A 21,767-nucleotide genomic window follows, 5' to 3' on the forward strand; every position below is an offset into this window, starting at 1 on the left:
TGGAGCTTCATTTCTGCTCCTGTCTGACATGCGTCTCTTGTCTCATATGTGTCTTGTCCCTGTTCATTATTTAGTAAAAAGCCATGTCATGACAGTTAATGACAGCATTTTTCTCATTTCTGTATTTGCAGGAATGGTGAGAGTGCTTAAAAACAATCATATGTGTAAAGGAAAAAAACAGCTTGATAGTGAGGAAGACATTATGAATCAGAAAACAACAGAATCTGAATCAGTCAGACTGAAATTATTTGTAAAAACACATTGGATTTTACCTAAAGGCTCCGCAGGCTTAGATGTCCTGTTTGGCGGAAAAATTAAATCTCACAGATAAAGTTGGGGTAACACGCACAAACAGGAGAACATAAACTTTCTCATGCAAGCGGTGCTTTGTTTCTGTGCTCCATCTCGTGTGAAATTATAAGCGCAACGTTTCAGAGATTTGCAGACAAAGCTGGGTGGAGAACGTTTAAATGCCAGGTCCATTTGAAAGACCCTGGACTGATTGGCATTCATTCGTCTCCTGGCATTTCATTCATAAATTAACTCAGCCTCGCTCATTTCAAGCACAGCATAGACATAAACTGTGTGTGTAAATAAAACATGAATGGCTCATTCCTGCCTATCTGTGTGAGTTATGTGGTTTAGTTGGGCCTACATCACTTTCTGAGATTCACTGCATATTGTACTGTATAGAGATGCAGACAAGCAGGAAGAAACTGGAAGAATGCAGACCTGCCCCCCATTCAAGATTCCTGCATTGATAGCAGTTTGAGAGACATGAACCTACCATGCACACACCAACTCACTAAATCATAACCAGCAATTTTCTACGTAAATAGCCAATGAACCAGTTACAGGCTCAGTAGGAGGTGTGAGTTTCCACATATCTGACATATCAAGGTCAGTGTAAAGGTATGACAAATACCTTGCTTTAAGAGCTGTTTAAATGAGGGCGTTTGTTGGGAAATAAATCATACATTTACATGTAAATGTGCTGTGAAAAGGAATTATAAATTCAATGCCTTATAAAGGAAACAGCCTTTTATTTATTATTACCATCTCAGACGTATCTGGATGCTTTAAAGTAGATCCTGATGTGCAAAAAGACCATGTTTTCTGAAATTTGCAATGTCAATTTTGTACTGAAACCAAATCTTCTTCTGTAGTGAAAATATTTGCTCTGGCAGATGGGAAATGTAGGAAAGACTCAAAATAAATGATCAACATTCCCCGGGCCACAGTGGTGTCACTAACTGATGTGATTACAGAACAAGAATGAGGAATTTACTATAACATTAGCCTAACAAATCTCCTGCCTTTAATGTTTTCAAAGTCAGCTTCCTAAGTTGATGATTGAGAGACTCCAATATAGTGTTAGCTCAGTCTTCCAGCAGCAGCCTGTAATCATACTGACAGCGCTGTAACGGCAGGGGCTCCTGTGGAGGTGTCATAATATATAAATCTCATACTTGAATGTTTGAAATCTCATGCTGAAGAATATAAAGCTTTTAACCTTCTAACTTGTTAATAAAATATTGTGTGTGTGTGTGTGTGTATTTTATACATATATAAGGGAACATAGCATCAGAGGAAATGGTAACAGACCAGTATATCTGGTAGACAGGTGATCAGAAAGAGAAAAAATTATGGGGAAAACAAAAAGAAATAAAAGATTGTTCATATCAAATCTCAAGTCTGAGTTCAGTTACAAGTCTTTTAAGTGCTTGTCCAAGTCGTGTCAGAAGTTACTAAAAAAGTGATGACTTAAGCATGACCAAGTACCAAGTGAGTTTCCAGCATGTTAATGAATAATTGCTCTATTTTGGGCGAGTCACTTTGATGATTACTTGGTAGTTCACAGAGGAAACAGCAAGTGGATCACACTTTGTCAGGTCATACCCAGTTAACAAAAGCAGTTCCATTCCCTTATTGGATATCATTTGTTGTTGTTGAGCATGTAAAATTATTAAATTTATTTATTATTATTATTATTATGTTGTTGTTGTTATCATTATTATTCTTAATTTTTTTTTTTTTTTTTTTTTTTTACAGTCTTCCACTGTTATTCAAATCCAGTAATTGCATATCTGGCTAATGCCTCTTCCTTATAGCCTATCTTCATTGAACACGAAGCCAAGCAGAGCAAAAAAGTAGATTTCTTAATTAATGTAAGCCATTGTGGGACCTGTCACTGGTGCAAAAATCCAAACACTTCGTTATAAATGAACTATCTTTCATACCGTAGTGGTGAAACACAAAAACCCAGTTATTCAGGGCTTAATTGGGAGGAATAAGAAAAGATAAAGCATATACCAGCACTTTCAAGACCATTGCTACACAAATGACAGCTGTAAAGTTATGATATAATTGGCCTTTTTTGACCTGTTAACAAATATTCCTGGTTTTGCTTTGGTTTATAGCCTAGCCGCAGTAAATTACTGAGCCACAGTACAATAAAGGTCACTAAGCTACACTCAAGCTTTAGTCCTCTGTAAGGACAAATTCATGACTTCTGTGCTGACAAGGACATTGCAGCAATGATGGATGCAACAGTTACCTTTAACCCTGTTACATGCTGCCTTCGGAAACAAAAATGACATCACCAGTGTGTTATGACAATGAGGATGACACAGCCTCTGGTAATGAGGTGGTGATGCAGAAAAATGAGCCCGGAATTACGCCAATCAGCCCTGTGAAACATGCCCATCTTGACCTCTGACAATACAACTTCTATTATATTGCATCACAGTTTCCATCCTAATGAAACTACAGATAAAAAAAAAACAACACAACTAATGCTGTTATATCTGCATTAAAGAGACCTGAAAAATATTTTTTTTGGGTCAACACTATTATAAACACAACTCCAGCAACAAACTGCTTGAGTATCATGGAAAGCTCCATCATTGTGAAGGTATCTGGGGTCTTCCCAGATATTGACCAGGTAATCTGCAGATGTGTTTTTCCAGCTAAAGATAGACCTGGATAGTAAAGCTTTCCATGACCTATAGATGACAGCACTTTGCAAGGAGGCATTTAAGTACCACAGGTCATACAGGATACTGGATGGAAATGAAACTGAGACTGCACAGTTATCATCCCTGTTTGCTTTCTAATGAATGCACAGATGTTCTTAAAGGTAGCTTTTCTGATTTAGAAAAAACTCTGAGGCAACACTTTACACACTGTCCCTGTGATCTGGTTTCTGAAAGGCAGTAAAAGTCAACTGGCAGAAGCAAAACAGAAGACAGGGTTCGCCTGTATTTCTTTAGCATAATCATAACCTTAACAACACTAACACGTTTCAGCCCAGCAGCCTTCGTCAGGGAATCGGACAGATTTCAAAGTGTCTTTAATGTGGTCTTCAAACAATAGGAATTCTCCAACTGTGATGGAAATTTCCATCAGCAGAACTTCTCCCACAGAATACGAAAAAAAAAAAAAAAATGCAAAGTAAACAAGGATGTTTTATCTCACCAGGAGAAACTCTGCAACACTGCTGAACAATCCTACAGCATCACACAAGGTGTCATAAAAAGCCTTTTAACTGAATCTGCTCCAAGATCACTAACAAGTTTTAGTCAGTGGAAAAATTCAGTTGTAGCAGAGAAACATTATATAAATCCAGTCATCTCAATATGGTGCAATGTTTTCTCATCAACAATTTAAATAATTTCAAAATTTAACAGCGCTCACTCCCTGGGAGTGGCTCAGAGGGGTTCTTTGGATCTCCATAGGACACCCATGCATTATGCATTTGTTCAAGAACCATAAATAAATCAAGAAAAAAAATAACTTGAGTTTATTCTTCCAGTTTTGTTTTTGGGGTGACCTGCTTGTTAGTTCATCCGTTATCCTGACTAAGAGGGAAATAAAACTGCAGAGACCAGCAGAAAGTGAGATGGAAAAAGTGAAAGAGGAGGAGAAATAGGGGATCAGTTGAATACATCTCTCAGTACTATCCCTCCCCCTGGGCATTTCCCTGCTGGCACAAGATATGTGGAGACTGCAGCAGCATTTAAAAAAATTAAAAAAAGAAAAAAAAAAGAAAAAAATCCCCGGCATGCCAGTGAAGCACGAGTGTGTGTTTGTTTGCAATTTTATTAATTATTTGAGTGTGTGTTTGTTTGCAGAAGTATAGGACAAGCTTGCGAGTGATTGAATATGCATCCACGTGTGGGTGTATGTCTGCAAATGTTTGTTCCTCTGTTTGTGCGTGCCAGTCTGTATGTTTGTGTGCACATCTGACTCACCGCTCTCCTCACCAGATGCTTCACAGCCATCTTCATCATCACAATCGTCTCCACTGCCTCCATATGTCTGAGCACTCCCTCCGTCCTCTTCCTCCCCTCTTTGTATCGCTTTTCTTGCCCAGCCAAGTTCCACTAAAAGCTCCTGAATAAAACACACACACACACACCTCAATATCCACACAAATTACAAACAGACTTCTGAAACCTAACATCTATTATTTAGATTTCTATTCAGGCTTTGAAGTAGTTGATTTTATTTCCTTGGAAGTTTACTGGTTTGTAAATTAGTGGTCATGACAAGACGAATATTACAGACTTTAATTTGTGACTTTTGGAAATGTCAAAACTATACAGTAGATTACAATTACATTATAAACACATTAAACTTATCGTTTGGATGGCTCCTTTATGTATTTAATTACCAGAACCATGGAAAAGAGTTCATTTTGTATACTTGTCAAGGTGTGTTTCCCCTTTTAAAATGACTTCAATAGCTGTGCTTTTGCAGTGCTTTGTGGGTCATTGTCTATCTGGACTGTGCAGCACCTTCCAATCAACTGTGTTCCACTTTGAATTCGCGCAGACACTTTAAAATCTGGCTTCAATGTTTTCTCTCACATCATTAATAAACACAAGTCATAAAAAGCCACACATGCATTCATAGGGCTTCTGCATTACAGACAGGCGATGTTAAATGGTTGAGATTATTTGCCATTCCAAGCCCTCCCCTTCCTTTTTTCCTTCCATCATTCTGGTAAAGGTCTTAATGTCATCTGTCTACAGAATACTATTCCAGAAATTGCCTGGCGTTTTAAGTCCAATCTGATCTTTCTGTTATTGAGGCTTATAAATGCCTCTCACCTGAGAGTAAATCCTTTATCCTGGATTTGCTGTTGTCATAAGATGTGGATAATGAAATGCTGACCTCATGGAGTTTTTTTTTCTTATTTCCTTATTTAGCATGATCAGAATCCTGCCTACATCCACCACTGATCTCTTACTTACTGGGCTCACCAGAGTACTCTTCAGTTTTTCTCCAAATTAATGAAAGTGTTCAAAATGAGTCTTTTTCTGAACATTTCAGCTATTTCAGTAGTGGACAGGTGTTACTTTTTTAGTTTATTAGAGAGATCTTCTGACTGCAGGTTGTAGGTTTAGAGTTAGATATTTCAAATGTAAAAGACAACCAGACCTACTTAATTGGTTGAGAATCAGGGACTAAGGAATAGCACACACTTGTTCGTTAAACAACTTTTGACACATTTGTCTAAGTTTTTGTCACAATAAAGAGCTGGGATTCTTCAATTATTCCTCCTCTTCAGATGCACGAACTCTCAAATCTGTTTTCAGGCTTTCATGGACCTCATGGACCTCACTCTAATTGTCCATGCTTGTGAAAATGTTTGCATGCAAAAAGGCTTAACCAGAATACATGGCAAGGATTACTTAGAAAATGCATGTGTAATGTGTTAGCTTAATGTAATGCTGATGTCATGCCATTGAAAGTTTCACACAGCTTCAGATGTTTCTGCAGACCCTGAACATGCTTTGTCGGCATTTAAACAGCTTTTATAAGAGGAACTTTAGGTGCAAAAGCAAAATATTCCAATTCACAAATTGCAAACATTGCAGCATTTAAGAGCAGAAATAGACCTCTGTAATGTTACAGCAATAACAACAGGAACAGAACAGTAAAGAAGGATGTTAAAACTAAGAAGAAAATAGTCACAAAACTGGGTAGAAACACTAAGTAATAATACCCTGAAAATAACTCCAAACAAACAATAAACACATAGGGAAAAGATTTAAAGGGTCACTGAGCTCATGATTTAGGATAAACTCATTCTTTTTGTGCTCAGTAAAGACATATTATAGCTAGATTGTTAGATATTTGAGATGTCAGTTGTCGCCTTATAAACACTTACTAAAGAAAAACATGCACAACATTCACTCTGTTTTTAATCCAATTCAGGAAATATATTAGTTCATTATGAAAGCGTGGAGTTAATGAAAAAATATAAAATAAAAAATTGGGACTTTATCACATTATAACATGATAATTTACTGTTTTAATGTTAATTAGAATACATCTTGTGTTTTAATGTGCTATGTTCCACATAGAATTTTTTAAAAATTATTTATGTATTTATTTACCGTATTTGTTTCATGTTGGGTGACAGACATACTTCTATAGTTAATTAGTGGTTTTAGATTCTTTATTTTTTACAAATATGACATATTATTATAAACATTTAACATAACATATATAACATATTTAACATTTAAAATGCATATTATATGTACGTTACATAAGTGGAAATAAATGTGCTGAACTGCATTCCATATTTTTTAGTAGGATAAGATGTTCTCTGAGGAAAAGTGAGATAAGGTAAAATCCGTCCTCGTGTTTTATGGTATTTTATACTGATAAAATAATGAAAAACCACAATGGAAAGTCAGCTGTTTGGGTTTTATTAATGGCTTTTCCTAACAGGACCCATTTTCATGCCGGATAAGAGTTGTTACACTGTAGCAGCTTTTCTGTGCTTCAGTTGTTTTCTAAAGCTAAAATATTTCCAACTCTCCTGCATTTAAAGACGGCTTACTTCGGCCTTGCTGGTATAATCTCTTTAACAACTAAACAAATAAAATAAGATGGTATGCTGTAGAGAGATTTGATTTACACATACTGAGCAGACAAATGATGCACACTTTTAATGGCTTTATCTGCGACACATATTTGTTGTTCACTCAATCAAATAAAAAAAAAGTTATTTTGAGTAAGAATTGGCCTGTAAAGAAACAGCCATAACTTGCTACTATTATATACACATGCACTTAAACATAGAGAACAATGTTTTTAAAAAGCAAATATGCTCCATCTGTGTTGAATTTCTCTGTCGGACACATGAAAGTATGATTCAAAAAGGGAGCTGTCTGGCCTCCACCATACAGTAAGACTTTGGCAAAAGTGGAAACAAGAAAAAGTGAGGTTATTACATGACAGCATGTCCGAGGGGACATGGAGACAGACTAGACTCTGTGTGGTGATTCACCGCCATGTCATCAGACTGCAAATGAGAGCTGAGGGAGGACAGAAAATACATTACACCAATGTTTCCACCAGGAATATTTTCTTAGCCATGTGGAAAGTCTAGAATTTAAACAGAATTTGGGCCAGGTGGCACAGAGCTGCACAGTGAAACCAGCAAGCCGAAAAATAAAACTAGTCAATTGAGACAAGTCAGAAATAGTCTCTCCAGCCTAATTGCAGAATAACTTACTGTTTGTGAATGTTGATGAGGATTTTAGTCCTTTTATAAATGCATTTGTTTTGCATTAATTACTTCTCAAACCTCTAACTGAACTATGGTTATTTCCATTGGGTTTTTCCTTTAGAAATATAAAAGGTAATATACATAGACTAATACTTCAAAAATTTGTTACAGTCTTACCAAAATGTTAAATATTAGCAAAAAAAAAAAAAAAATGACAAAGCAAACAGAAGTGGACTTAATGTGGTTTCTGTTTTGTACAGTGGGTATTATTGGTCAAAACTATCTATAGCTACTACAAGGGGTGATGTGAACATGGCAAATAACAGTAACGGTGTGTTTAGACCAAATGCTGGAATGCTGGTCACTAAACTGCCACTTTTGTGTCCGACGCCCAAAACGGTCCTGAACACGGCGGAAAAGAGAGGAGGAAAGGCGGAGCCTTTGTTCTGGTCAGTTTGAATGATGACGGATTCAGTAGAGCGATGGCATGGTTTTATTTATTAAATAAAGCTAGAGAACGTTGTCGTAGGGCAGTGATAGTCACTGTTAATGCAACAAGAGCCGCACTCAGCAGAGAGACGCCCCACCCCCAAACAAAGCGTTGCCACGCTACGTATCCAGCTATGTTGCCAAATCAGTAACTTTCAGCTTTTTAAAATAAATATTGCACCGAGTAACAGCATTCTTATGTAACAGTATATGGTAAAAATACAATAATGCCTCCGGAATGTGGGTGTTCCTTCTTCAATATACATACGGAGCTACCGACGGAGCATCTCTTTGGCGGAGTTCGGTGCAGCTTAAATTAGCCGAAACTGGCAACTCTGACAGGGTCAGTTAGGGCTGTTGGGACAGCAAAGTTTCTGCAAGCAGCTTGCAGCTCTTGTTTGTGCAGAGAACTCCACCGTTGAGGATCATTATGACTTGTTTAGATAGCATTTTCAGAAAGCCAGTGGCTGCTTCACGAGCCGCAAGTGAACCGCATGCATGAACACTGTCGTAGGGCATCTCATCCCCGTGTCTGGGTTCACCACAGAAATCCTCCAGGAGCTGCGAGCTGATCGCTGTGATTGGTTGACGCCCCACGTCAAGCGACCAAAGTTCAGATTTTCCATCCCTGGCCACTCTCCAAGCTCAAAAGACTTCTTAAATTTTCGCAGTGTTCCGTGCCGAATGCCGACACTCAAAACACGACGCTAGAAAGCTCGACGCCCTCTTGCCGCGTCTCCACATAGACTTTACATGGAAACCTGCTGCTCATGACGCTCAAAACGCGTTTGGTCTGAACACACTGTAAGACTGCAACTACTTTACTGAAGTAGCTCAATTAGTTTGACACTTTCTACCATAAACATGGTTTATGCTGCTTTCAGGCACCTTCAGAAAAAGAAGTAGATGCCCATTGGATCCACATTTCACATGCTTCACATTCCTATTCAGGGTGTTTTCAACTGAAAATAAACTTGAGTCTCAACAAATATCTGTCTATTAACCCACATAAACCCAAAGATTATGCGTCACTTTTTCAGCATCTGTAAATTGCTGTTGCTTAACTAATAAGATACTGAAGACTAGACTTTGCCATGCATGTCAACATCTACAAAACCTCCAAAGTGAAATTATGAGCATGTAATAGAACATAAAATGAGCTCTTTCAATAAAATAAGGATCAGCTCCAGAACCATAATATGATTCAGACTGCGGTCTCTACGGTCTCATCTTAATCACTGAATGCAGACATTTGATGATCAAGTTCCCATGGGACAAGCAAAGTGAGCACATTTTAATGAAGTCACCCTTGCCCACGCTGTCATCTGCTGTCACTTTATAAGGAAAAGTATATGAGACGGGAAGAGGAAAGACTGGTGCCCTTACTCGGCGGGGCAGCTCCCACAGGCTTGATTAAGCTTATCTAGGCTGATTGACCACATACATTCAAATCTTAACTGCAGCGATAAACAAGTGGCCTCACTAATAAATCCCAGTAGACAGTTAAGCTTTTGTGAAACAAAAGCTGCTCTTGTAAAGGCCTGATTACGATATTATACAAATGGTTCAATAGAAGCTGAAATAATTACAATTTCAACAACATTTCTTTGTCACGTTCCATATTTCCACTCTCAATCTTCTTGGAGGAGTTTGTAAAATGCACACATGGCAGGCAGGAATGATAATTAGTGAATGATGTGCATTATTAAGTGGGCCGCAGATTAAAGGTTTGCCCCAAAGAGAAATCCCAGCAGAACTTACCAAACATAGATGAATGAATGACTAAATAAGTAAATAAATGTTACATTTACGGTCATCTATTTAAAGGTCAACAGCTCAGAGTGTACACACAGAAATGTGTGTGAACAGACAAATTAAACACACTTTTGAACATACAACAGTTTATCCCCAGCTCATGATGTACCTGTCAGTACACAATGATTAAACTGCAAACTATGACACATTTACCAACACTGAGACATGCTAGGCCTAGCTTTTCTTTTAAAATGCACAAATTAACACCATTTTTATTTACTAAACTTTTTCATCTTGCAAACCGACTGTGTTCAGGCTTTTTATCAAGTTAGTAATTAAAATGAAAACATTACCAGGAGCTCAATTCTCTCAAAATTTTAGATATGCTAAAAACAATAGTCCTATATTTTTAATTATTTCTGTTACTCAATATAAAACTTGTTTCATCATAATCTTATTATATTCTATTTGACATGTATAACCTATTTCTTGTATATTTTACCATGCCACATGGATATGTGAGAGTAACAATGTTGAGTTTTAATTACATTCCTTAAAAATGACACGAAGAAATTTCTCTTTCTCTCCCAGTGGTAAAGAATCCTTTTAAAAATTCCTGTATCCACAATTTCTTCCCCCAAAATCTAACATAATCTACATCAGACCAAGACCCATTTTCAGAAAACAAATCACAAAAGTCTGCCCAGTAGATGTTTTGTAAAGTTGCTGACAAACAGATGCACAGACAGAGGGACAGACAGATAAACACAGGAAAAAACAACTTCCTTGGCAGAGCTTAAAATGATACCATTTCCAGTAAGTTTAAGGTCAAAACAGGACTCAGTTTATACTTTTTTCCCAGCTGTTTTAAATGTTTGATTAAAAATGGAAGCATATCTAAATATTAGTTTTTAAAATTTAAACTGCAAAAAGTGCGTTTGGGTTTCGGCTTTGTTGATGGCCACTGCTGGCAATGACAAGGAAAAAGTATCAATTCTTGTCTTTAAATTACCAGCAAGTCATATTTTTCCTCTCAGCGAGAGTTTATGTGATCAAACCGCCTGATGGTCTGTAAATGTTCCAGAGCCACATGGTCTTCAGAATATGATGAATCATAATTATGAATCATGACTATGAATAACATTCATTTATCATTTAGTGGGATCATATGATTTTATGACTCATTCATGTGAAACTTATCACCATATTACCATATTGTAAGAGCTTTTTAAGGGTTCCATTAATCCAGTTTAATTGCTGAGTTAATTATTATAATGTTGCGTGTTATTGTCTACATTTGTTATTTCTGGCATTTAGGTTTATTGGAATGAGCAGCGCTTCACACTTGAAGGGATAACAGATGATTAAGAGTCTTATGACATTTCACCCCCAGAAACACAACACTATGCATGTACCTATAAACCACACTTTAGAAAAACACCAAATGGTATTACTACCTCTTGAGAGGGAGTAATATTCAATTTAGAAAGCATTTCTTTAAAAATGTATCCCTGGAATGTCAAAAGATGGATCGTTCAACATCAAATCCCTTTTTTATTCATTAATGCATGTGGACCATGAGTATCTGGTTACCATAATAGATTTGATAACATCTGCTGGGATGTGAGTATAATTTCAATATCTGAGTGGAAATAGTCTGTTTACTATCCAAACATCACAGTCTGATTAGAAGTATATTTTAAGAACAAAGCTGAGAAAACAGTGTGTTCTAACATTTGTTTTAATCCCTACTTCTTCATTTAAAGTGTAGGCGTGTCTACCTGCGTTAGCTGCTCCAGCTTCTGCTTTGCCCCCTTCAGGAGAGGATCTGTATTGCGGACCGTCATCTCTGGGTTTTCCTTCTGCGCTTTCAAAGTGCTGCCAACAACGCGACCTGCATAACTACAGACAGACAGAACATAAGACAGACAAGAAGTGCTTCCTGTTTTGGTTGTCTTGTTTTATGTGTGTGTGTGTTTTGCTCAAGTGTCCCACTTCTTACACAGTCATTTTGCACATGACTTCATCCAGGATCTAGTGATTCAAGTGAAAACACAAAAATATTGTTTCCATTATTTAGAGAAATATGCATATTTATAGAGCTTTCCACTAATCATTACCAACTATCACCACAATAACAGTAATTCTGCACAAACATAGAGATGAGTTTCTGTTCAATTACATCATAGATGTGTGTCAGTCACTAGGGGGCAGAATGCAGCTCTAAGCTTGGTTAGTTTTGCAGAACCAAGGTCCTTGAAAGGAGCTTGGTTCAAAAATACAATTTAATGTTTGGCAATCTGTTAATTAAAACTGCTAATAAATTTAAACAAAAACATGAAAGCAAATGATGTGTGTTTGCAATGAGCTTCAAGTAACAACAAGCGAAAGGATTTTGTTAAAACTGGCTTCTTGCTGAATGGCTTATGTGTAGTCACAATTTATTCATTTTTTGAGCTGTCAGTACAAAATGGTTTTACAAACAAAAACCCATTTCTCTGAAAAATGTCAGATACCAGGACAAAACTAATAAAAGAAAATAATAATAAAGCAAGCAACGTTCACAACAATTAGTCAGAACATTTTCAAAGATTACTCACAAGTGTAACAAAGAGTTGTGGCTCAAAATGTTTAGTTGGATGACTTGATAGTCTGTCATCAGTATTTTTTGACAAGGCTGTAAAATAAATTCTTATTTAACTGGGAAAAGTGCAAAAGCCTTAAAAAGAATCTACAAAAGGGAGTTTACACACAGCATATATAGTTTGAGAGCATTTAGTTAGACTTTAATGTATTCGACTTAAAATGGAACTATTATGTGATTTATTTTTTATTTCTGAGCCCAGAAGGGCTGGGATTGATCGAGTTACTGTCACAAATCACTTTATTTACTTCAGACTGACCCTCTCCGTAGGCTGTCAGATCAGCCTGTGGGCAAAACGAGTGGATTGGGATTCTTCCCAAGCCCCGCCTCCCACCAGATATAAATTGCCACTGATTGGTCAGCTGCCACTGCTCTACATCAGGAGCGCGCACCGCAACTGCTTTCATCATCATTGTAACATATATCATAAACAGAAGGATTAGGCTAATATGAACTCAATAAAAAAACAGAATACAATGTCAACACATAGCATACAGCCCTACATGTTGGAACCTGAATCAGACCCTGAAAACGAAGTGGAAAACAGCAACCCACAGCAACGAATGCAGCAGGATGTCTCTCTTTGGTAAACTCACCAGACATCGTTGGAAATAACTTTATCCCACGTTTTCCACCCACCTGATGTATTTGTACATGCACTTGTTAACCAGTAGAAGGTAACCAATCACCGAACCTTATCCCCCGGGACGTCACAAGGATTTCCATGGCGACTAAAATGACGCGTTTTTAGTCGCCATGGAAACCAAATGGAGAGAGTGCTGGAACTCAAACTCAAACATGTGTTTAGGTGATACAAAACAGAGCCGTTCACATGTCTGATGAGGATTCAACACTGTAACACTGTAGAAAACTCAAAATACCATAATAGCACCCCTTTAAATACTTAATACTGAGCTCTTCACCTGAGAGACAATCTACTTGGTGGTTCCAGTTTCTAAACGCAGCCCCTGATTTTTTGCCGTTTCCACTTCCTCATTGCTTTTTGTCTGTGTTTATGTTAAATGTTCTTTTTAAGGCAAGAGTATAGACATGGAACCAGTAAAACCAGTAAACCAGTAAACCAGTAAAAGGTAACCAATCGCCATGGAAACCGAATGGAGAGAGTGCTGGAACTCAAACTCAAACTCAAATATGTGTTTAGGTGATAAAAAACGGTGCTGTTCACATGTCTGATGAGGATTCAACACTGTAACACTGTAGAAAGCTCAGAAAACTCGAAATACCATAATAGGACCCCTTTAATCAGCTGGGTACATTTAATTAATAAGAGAGTTTTAGTGTCTGATTAATGTTTACATTTAAATGCAAAATTCAAATCATGCAATATTGTTTTAAAATACATCACAACTCTGGTGAAATGAGATAACCCATGGATCAATGAAGTGTTGCTTGGATCACCTGTTTTATAATGACGGGCCAGAGCAGGGGTCACCAACTCCTTGAGAACTACCATTCAGCAGGTTTTAGTGTTACCCTTATACACGAACCTTGATTCAAATGACAAAGTTCTTCAATAACTGCTTGTGATCTTCTGCACCTGCCTGTTAATGAACCATAGATTTGGGTCATATTTGTCTTGCAACACTAAAACCTGCAGGATAGTAGCTCTTGAGGACTGGAGTTGGTGACCCCCGGACCATTCATTCATTTATTTATTATCTATACTGCTGGTCCAATTAAAGGGTGGCAGGATGGCTGGAGCCTATCCCAGTAATCATTGGGCGAGAAGTGTACACCCTGGACAGGTCACCAGTCTATCACAAGGCCAACACAGAGAGACAAACAACCGTTCACATTTATTCTTTGGGAGAATTTTAAGTGATCAATTGACCTAAAAACTTCTTGAAATAAAGCCCTAAAATGTAGTTGTACATTTAAACAGCAACATACTTTGTGTCTATGGATGTTTTTAAATGATTATTTGGGTGGAGTAGCTTGAAAGTAGAAAATCCATCATAGAGTTTGATCTTTGATCATCTTGGATGTTGATGCTTCTTTCTGTAGTGGGCTGAAAGCAAGAATCACATCACTTCATCTGTGTGGGGTGTTGGGGTGGGTGGATCAAAAGGAAAATGGAACGAGTGAAAAGCAAAAGAGAAGTTGTTCATGAGTCACATTTTCTCATGTTCCAAACCAGTTTTACTCACAAAAGCAATCAGAAACCAGCTCACTAACCGCCACAGTCCACACCCTCCAAAACACAAACACACTCAGGCGATAACATAAGGGAAAAAGACTGTGGGAACTGAAGAGTAAAGACATAAAGTATAAATCTAAACTGGCTCAGCTAATGCCAAGAGATGGTGCCGTGGTGAAGGCCCCATCCTTCTGGAGCCATGCTGGTCTGGGATCAGATCATACTGTAAACTTCACACAGCGCATAGCCTTTCATATATTATTTTTATCAGATTTTAAAACACTTGAATTCTCTTGAAATGTACATACTCTTCTTGAAATACACCATGAAGATCTTACAGACAAGCTGCTAACATGCTTAGGTGAGTTCTGGCTGATCCCATTCTGTTTGGCTTCAATAAATCTTTTGGTGAACTATAACATCTAATCTTAAAATGTTTGTCATTTTGTTTTGAACCACATAGCTTTAAGTAAGTTAATGTTACAAAAAGTTGCCAATTATATGTGACATTGATGGTTTGAAGGTCCACATTATTAATCTGAGAAAACACTAGGCGACAGATTCACAAGAGAAAATAAGCAAAGCAATAATATGCTGCAGAGGGGGAATGATACAGATCACCAGCAACTAAATACCATCAGCAGAAACAGTGATGAATTAAAGAAATTAGGCATTTTACTGCTGACATTTTGCAACATCTTAAGTAGCTTAAAACTGGTATAAAAAAAAGTAATTAATGTCGACTCTGCTTATGCATTTCATAATGAGATGCGTCTTCTGTTTTATTGTTTCTGTTGCCAATAGAGAAAGAAAACCTGCACTGTAAGACCTGATCATAATGACTACACGAGGAAGATATGGCTGAAAATATAAATCAGTTGGACCCATCTAATCATTTTGAATTTTTCTATTTCTTTGCTCTGTCCTTGGTTGATATTGTGGGCATACTTGGATACATGTGGATTTACTGGTAACTGGCTTTGTGTTGGTGAAAATACTGCGACAGTATCTATTTTCCCAAATCCTTTGATACTGACTTATAGTCATATAAAACAGAATACTGCTACATGATATAGTATATAGATAGAGCAATACATACATACATACATAGAGCAATATGACTTACACAGCAATGGATTTATTTTTCTGTTGTGTAATGTAGACAAAGGATAAACTTTAAACAATGTCACTATGGAAACTGCTGGAATAGATTGTTAAGATTTACCAATGAACAGCAAAAGATTTCATAGGTCCATCCATGCTAATCTCTGTATATTCAGTGATTTGAATTCTGCTTTTGCTTATATCAATGAGAAGAGAGGATGAAAGCAAATGCTCGAGAAAAACAGGAAATGATGTTAGATGTACCAACATGCAAGTGATGCGACATAATAACAGGATATTTGGGCTACACGTAAACGCATTAACATATGTCATAAAAGGCATACCCCCCCGGAAGGGCTCGTAAAACTAAAGGCAGCAGAAAGAGGAAAATATGAGAGGAAAGAGGAAGAGAGGAAGGCAGAAGAGTGGGAGGATGATGAGATAGGATGAAAAAAAGGATAGAATAAAAGAGCAATTAAAAACCACAAACTTTTCCCAAGGGGAAAATCCCAAGATTCCTCAGACAACAATTTCAGGGATCAGTTTCAACACCACACATGCGGAGCATATGTTATTGTCAACACCTCACAAATATTGTGGTACACATTTGATGTTTTCTTTGTATCTTCATTAAAGCTTGGAATGTACCTGTCTTTATTCAATGAGATGTTGCCAAGCGTGACAGGAGAAGAACTTCAGGAGCAACATCACGTTTAACTCTGAAGCCACATAAGAGCATTAACTTTCTGCATTCTAAGCTAAATGGAAGTGACTTCATAAGTGCTGAAACAATAAAACACTCATTTCTTTCAAGGCCTACTAAGAGTCATGGCAATTTTCCTTGAGCAAACTCAATAACATTTGGGCTCTTTTTCTGTAGACAGGAGTTATAATCATGAAAAATGTAGTGGTGAGTACTATAATTATCTCCTCTAATGAAAATCAGGGTTTAATAGTAAATGGAATAAAGAGCTCAAAGGTGGAGGCAGCAGAATATTTATAAATTACATCCTTGTAACCAGGTAGTATGAAAACAACTCCAATGCTACTCTAGTAAGTCAGAGAGAGATTGCAGTTGTACCAAAAGCCAGGCTACTTTCATGCCTTGTAACTAAGTTTTTAGTATTTGATATTTAAATGTTAATTTCTCTAGAAGGTATTAGAGGTTTCATATTTGATGACATTCTCAATAGAAATGTAAGTATGCAAAGCAGGAATATGCAAATTTCTGTAATATATCTCAATGTGGATCGTGAGGACAGATGAGATTTTGGTGTACCTACACTATAAATCTTCAGTTAAAGGTGATAAATGCTGAAAAAAATGTAATAAAAAGCAGCAAAAGATGGAGAAAAAGTAACTATTTCTGACATGGATGTGTGGATTGAACATCATATAATATGCTAAATAAGAAATAATTTTGATTCCTTCTGAATCCAAATTTAGAAACATCGGCAAGAACAAAATCTTTGAATGTGAAGGCAGGTAATTTATAAAAGAAAGGGTACACATAAGTTAAAGCTACAGGATCAGGATGATAGAGTTTTTTTTTTTTTTTACAGCAGATATTGACAAGCAGTGCCAGGATCTGTCAGGCCTTGGCAGCATGGAAGTTAAACAACACAGAGCAATTTAAAGGAATATGATTATAAAATATTTCATCGGTAGATCGATTATTGACATCCTGGAAGGCCTTGAGTATGCCATTAGCAGTGAAAGGCTGAAACAGAACAAGGAGCCAGATCTGACTTTATCAATTTTTAATGACTTCTTAGTTTATTTTAAAATTAGCAAAACTATAACAGAAATAAAAATAAAATAAAAAAAGAAATAATATTTAGGAGAAATGTAATACCAGTGTTTATATTTTCTGCTCCGTAACCAACATGGTGTCTGGACAAATAGACTCTGTTGATATAAAACTTTCTGGAGTTGCAGAGACTAATTCCGGCTCAGTTACCTGTAACTGCCATCTGGTGAATGCAGAAATCCTCAGCTGGGGAAGAAAGTATCAACAGGATCTGCATATGTAAAGCTTTTTCTTTTGCTCACTATCTGCTGTCTTGTTGAATAGACTGGACGCTGTCAGTGCCATGAAAAAGGCTATTGAGCAGACTACAGAGTGTCACGTTGCCGTCGGTGTTTGACACCAGAGGATGATAATACTGCAGAGATTTTGCCACAACCAACACAGAGAGGTGTGACAGTGAGTGACATTTAATAAGATCTGGAGAGGGACAGACATAAATCACCAGCACCATCCTGACAGTGCTGCTCTGCTGCTGCCCTCAGTTACTGCAGTGCTGCCAGTGGTAACACACACACACACACTCACACACAAAGACTCATTCTTAATTCATTCCTCTGTCTAATCTCTGCAACACACACGTGCTTCACATAAATGCAGTGAAAATGACATTAAGTTCGCCGATTGGATCTGAGGGAGGTATGTAATTATAAGAGCTACAACCTCAGCTGTAAATCTCTCTGCATTCCTGTGGGGTCCCTTAAACAACTTTCCCATTCACTTACACACACGCACACACACAAATGACACAATACACTGACACCTCAGGCATATACTTGTGCTTCTTGTTGTAGCAGATGAGGCTGATATATGTCATGGTTTGGATAGGTATGGAGAAACTAGTTTCATGTTTTATAGTCTTTACTTTCATCTTCACCCCCCCCGGACATTACTTTCTCTGACTGTCACCGCATTCCCCAGAGTCTGTGAACAAAAGCACCTGCAGTTCATTGCACTCTACATTTTAAGGCATTGAGAGATACACACATTAAAACATAAGGTGTGGCAGATATACGGATTGTATAGCAGACTGGTGTGATGCTTCCCTCTTCTGGATGCAATTTGCCATTACAGCTCTGTTTGCACAGATGTTGCACACAGAGGTCGAACTGGAAGTTGTGTCAGGGTTGTTCTGGTATGGGCATGATTCAAATCTCTAAAACCTCCGCCCTGCTCATCAGTAGAAAAATATTTTTTTTAAATCTTCTTTCCTAAATTATTCCTTCCTTGTTTAAAATTGCTTAAATTTTAATTAAATTTCAGAAAGCTCAGAACAAATTTGCTAGATCAGCACTGAACTGTCCAATGATTAAATAGCAGGGATCAGACAACCATCATGTCTGGCTCTCATGGCTTATAGCGGAAGAGAGGCTGGCATGCTATTTTACTGTGTTTCTTTAGAAATATCTGTTTTAGCAAGAAACAAATATTTTCTCTCAGTTAATATGAGAGATCAACATAATTACACTTCCAGGCAGGCTACAAGACGTTATATTGGTAAACCAAAGACAGACACTTTACGCGGATCTGTAGTGTACAGAGTTATCACAATGTGGAATAAGTTATCTTGTATAATCACTAAAGTACCATACAAGGCTACTTTTAAAAACTCTTGTTTTATAAATAAATTACATAATTTTAGGGAATTTTTTGCTATGGCAATGTTTTTTTTTTTATCATAATTTGACTCATTGAAGCAGCTGTCTTTTATCTGAATTAGGTGGTGGTTGAGACTTCTTTGTGATTTATTTGTTTTAAATGGACTTGTTGGTTCAGATAGAATATTTATAGTTTTTATAGCTTGCCAGTCCATTGCAGGGTTATTATTATTATTATTATTATTATTATTACCCATCATTGTCTGAAAGCACTGAGCTTCATTCAGCGAGCATTCCTTTCTCTCTGCATGACCTTTGTGGCTTTAGACAATAGACTTAACTTAGACTTAAAATTATAAGAGGCGTATTTCTCCTTCTGGGTTTGTAGGGGCGGTACTTTCCAGGAGAAAAATGATTAGGCATAGGGTATGAGCATTTGGCAGATATGACCGTTCCAGCTGGAGGACTTGCTGGAAATAAAACCCGCTCGTCTATCATGCTCCTATTTCCTTGACAGAGTCGTAACCATCTTCGCTGTCATTCCTGCTTGTAACCCTGAAGAAAAATCTGCTCTTCTCTCCTCCATCATCCCCCCTCAGGCTTTCTCATCATTTACCGCCTTCCAGTGTTTCTTTCAGACACACACACACACATACTCACCAACACAGACATTTGTAAGTGAAGTGGGTCAGAGAGCAGAGGAGATGAATAGAGGTCTGAATGGAAGGATGGAGAGAGAATGGATGGCTGAATTAATGAATGGATGGCTGGATGGATGGACGAAAGAGAGAAAAAGATGTAAAGAGGTCAGAGGCTCAGACTGGCTGCAGTCCAACGCAACCCAAGGGCAACATCCCTTCTTGCCTTTAGAGTAAAACTTCATCAAGAACTTTATAGAGAATGACAGAAGACTGACGGACAACTGATTTTCAGTGTAAATTACATGGAAAAAAAGGAATTTCTAGTATTTTGTAATTAACTCTGAGAAGTTGCAGATTTTCTGTGACATAAATTCTGTAAATAATAAATGAAATTCAAGGAAATTCTTTTTTTTCAACACCTTAAGGTTGAATGTTGCAGCATAAGTGTCTTTTACCATTTTCAGACTTGGAACATTCTACAAATAAATCTGTGCCTCATGATTTTAAAGGCACCACTTTATTATCAACTTGTAAAGGGGGGCAATACAATTGCAGGAGACATAGATGAGGAGGAGGTGCACGGTGCATTAGTGTGTGTGGGGTGTGTTTGGCTAAAGGTGGTGGTTTGTGTGTGATCGGGCGTGTGCATGCACAGAGGTGTAAAAAGGTGCATACTTACCTGGGAAACAGATGAGAGAGAAAGGGTGGGGTAGTCGCCATAATTTTGTTGACCGCTATCCACGCATTCATTCATCATTTCTGTCTGTTTATCTCCCTGGTTAAAACGATTCATTTATCCATCTTGGCAGCGCAGTTATAGCATGGGAAATGCAATAAAAGTACGTAAAACGCATCCCTGGATCTCAGCGCATCTGTCAGAGAACTTCCTCGCGCGTCACAAATAAGCAAACCTGAGGACCCGACCCAAACTCTCTGCGGCAAAGGTGGTTTGGAAGCCGCAACAACAGTGATTTACAATAAAAAAGTGAAGGTTTGATTCCTTAAATTTAGTTTTTAATTTAAAATTTGAGAATTTTTTATGGCAAATGGAAATGGAAATAAAAAACATTAATGACCACCGTTATCAATTTTTTAGGATTCAACGCTCTGTTTGAAATAGTCTCTCTGTTTTGATGAGTTAATGGTAAAAAAGCAGGTGTTAAGCTAGTTTTCTCAGCTTCTTTATGGTGTATAATGATATAGGTGAATTAAACAATGACATTCATTTTCTTGAGAAATCTCTTTCGTGCATCAGGTCAGTTCATATCTGTTTCTTGTTGAATATCAAAAACATTCAGTAATGCGTCAGTCGTGCTGCCACTGTGTCACAAATCAGCACCCAGATAGTTCTGATAATAACCATGTCATACATTTTTGGTATTGTGATACCTAAGTTTTGTTGGTTTAATACAGTGTTTCTCAATTCCGGCCCTCCGGCCCCCCTGACCTGCCTGTTTTAGACCTGATCCTCCTCCAACGCAGTCACATTATTAAACTTCCTCATCAAGTACTTTGCAGCCTGTTAACAAGCCCTTTATTTCATTTAGTTGTGTTAAAGTAGGGTTGCCTATAAAACATGCAGGGCAGGGGGGGCCTGAGGACCGGAATTGAGAAACACTGGTTTAATATGACATGTGCCCCACTACAAGATAAACATTTATTTTCTCTTTTGTAATTCATGTAAGTTTTTTATTTTGATCCACCTGAGTTAAATTCTAGAGCTGCCTTCACTGAAACTTTAACGATGACAAAAAGAAAGCTGTGTTCATGTAGGGGATCATGTAGGATCATTGATGACAAACTTTCTCTGACATGGTAAGTGATCCCCAGAGGACAACGACACGCTATTCAACTGTCTCTTTTTTGGATGTGTGCGTTGTAGAAATACGTGTGCAGTGAGATGTCAATATCGCACATTCTGTGTATTGAGGAGGGGCATGTTAATACGTGTGTAGGCATGTGTGTGTGTGTGTGTGTGTGTGTGTGTGTGTGTGTGTGTGTGCATGTGTGTGTGTGCATGTGTGTGTTGGTCCTAAGAGT

The 21,767-nt window shown here is 37.6% G+C and overlaps 1 protein-coding gene across 1 annotated transcript in view; it reads right to left on the bottom strand.

Annotated features, from left to right (window-relative positions):
* LOC306759849 (glypican-5-like) overlaps window positions 1-21,767 on the bottom strand; it is a gene marked incomplete at both ends in the record, with an annotated part of 56,881 nt that overhangs the window by 17,095 nt on the left and 18,019 nt on the right. Inside the window, 2 exons of the mRNA XM_079245596.1 lie at window positions 4,254-4,395; window positions 11,557-11,677. Of these exons, the coding sequence (XP_079101722.1) occupies window positions 4,254-4,395; window positions 11,557-11,677 (263 nt within the window). The remainder of the gene's footprint in view (window positions 1-4,253; window positions 4,396-11,556; window positions 11,678-21,767) is intronic.

The sequence above is a fragment of the Telmatherina bonti genome (genome assembly GCF_933228915.1).
Source record: "Telmatherina bonti genome assembly, chromosome: 8".
Taxonomy (NCBI): Eukaryota; Metazoa; Chordata; class Actinopteri; order Atheriniformes; family Telmatherinidae; genus Telmatherina; species Telmatherina bonti.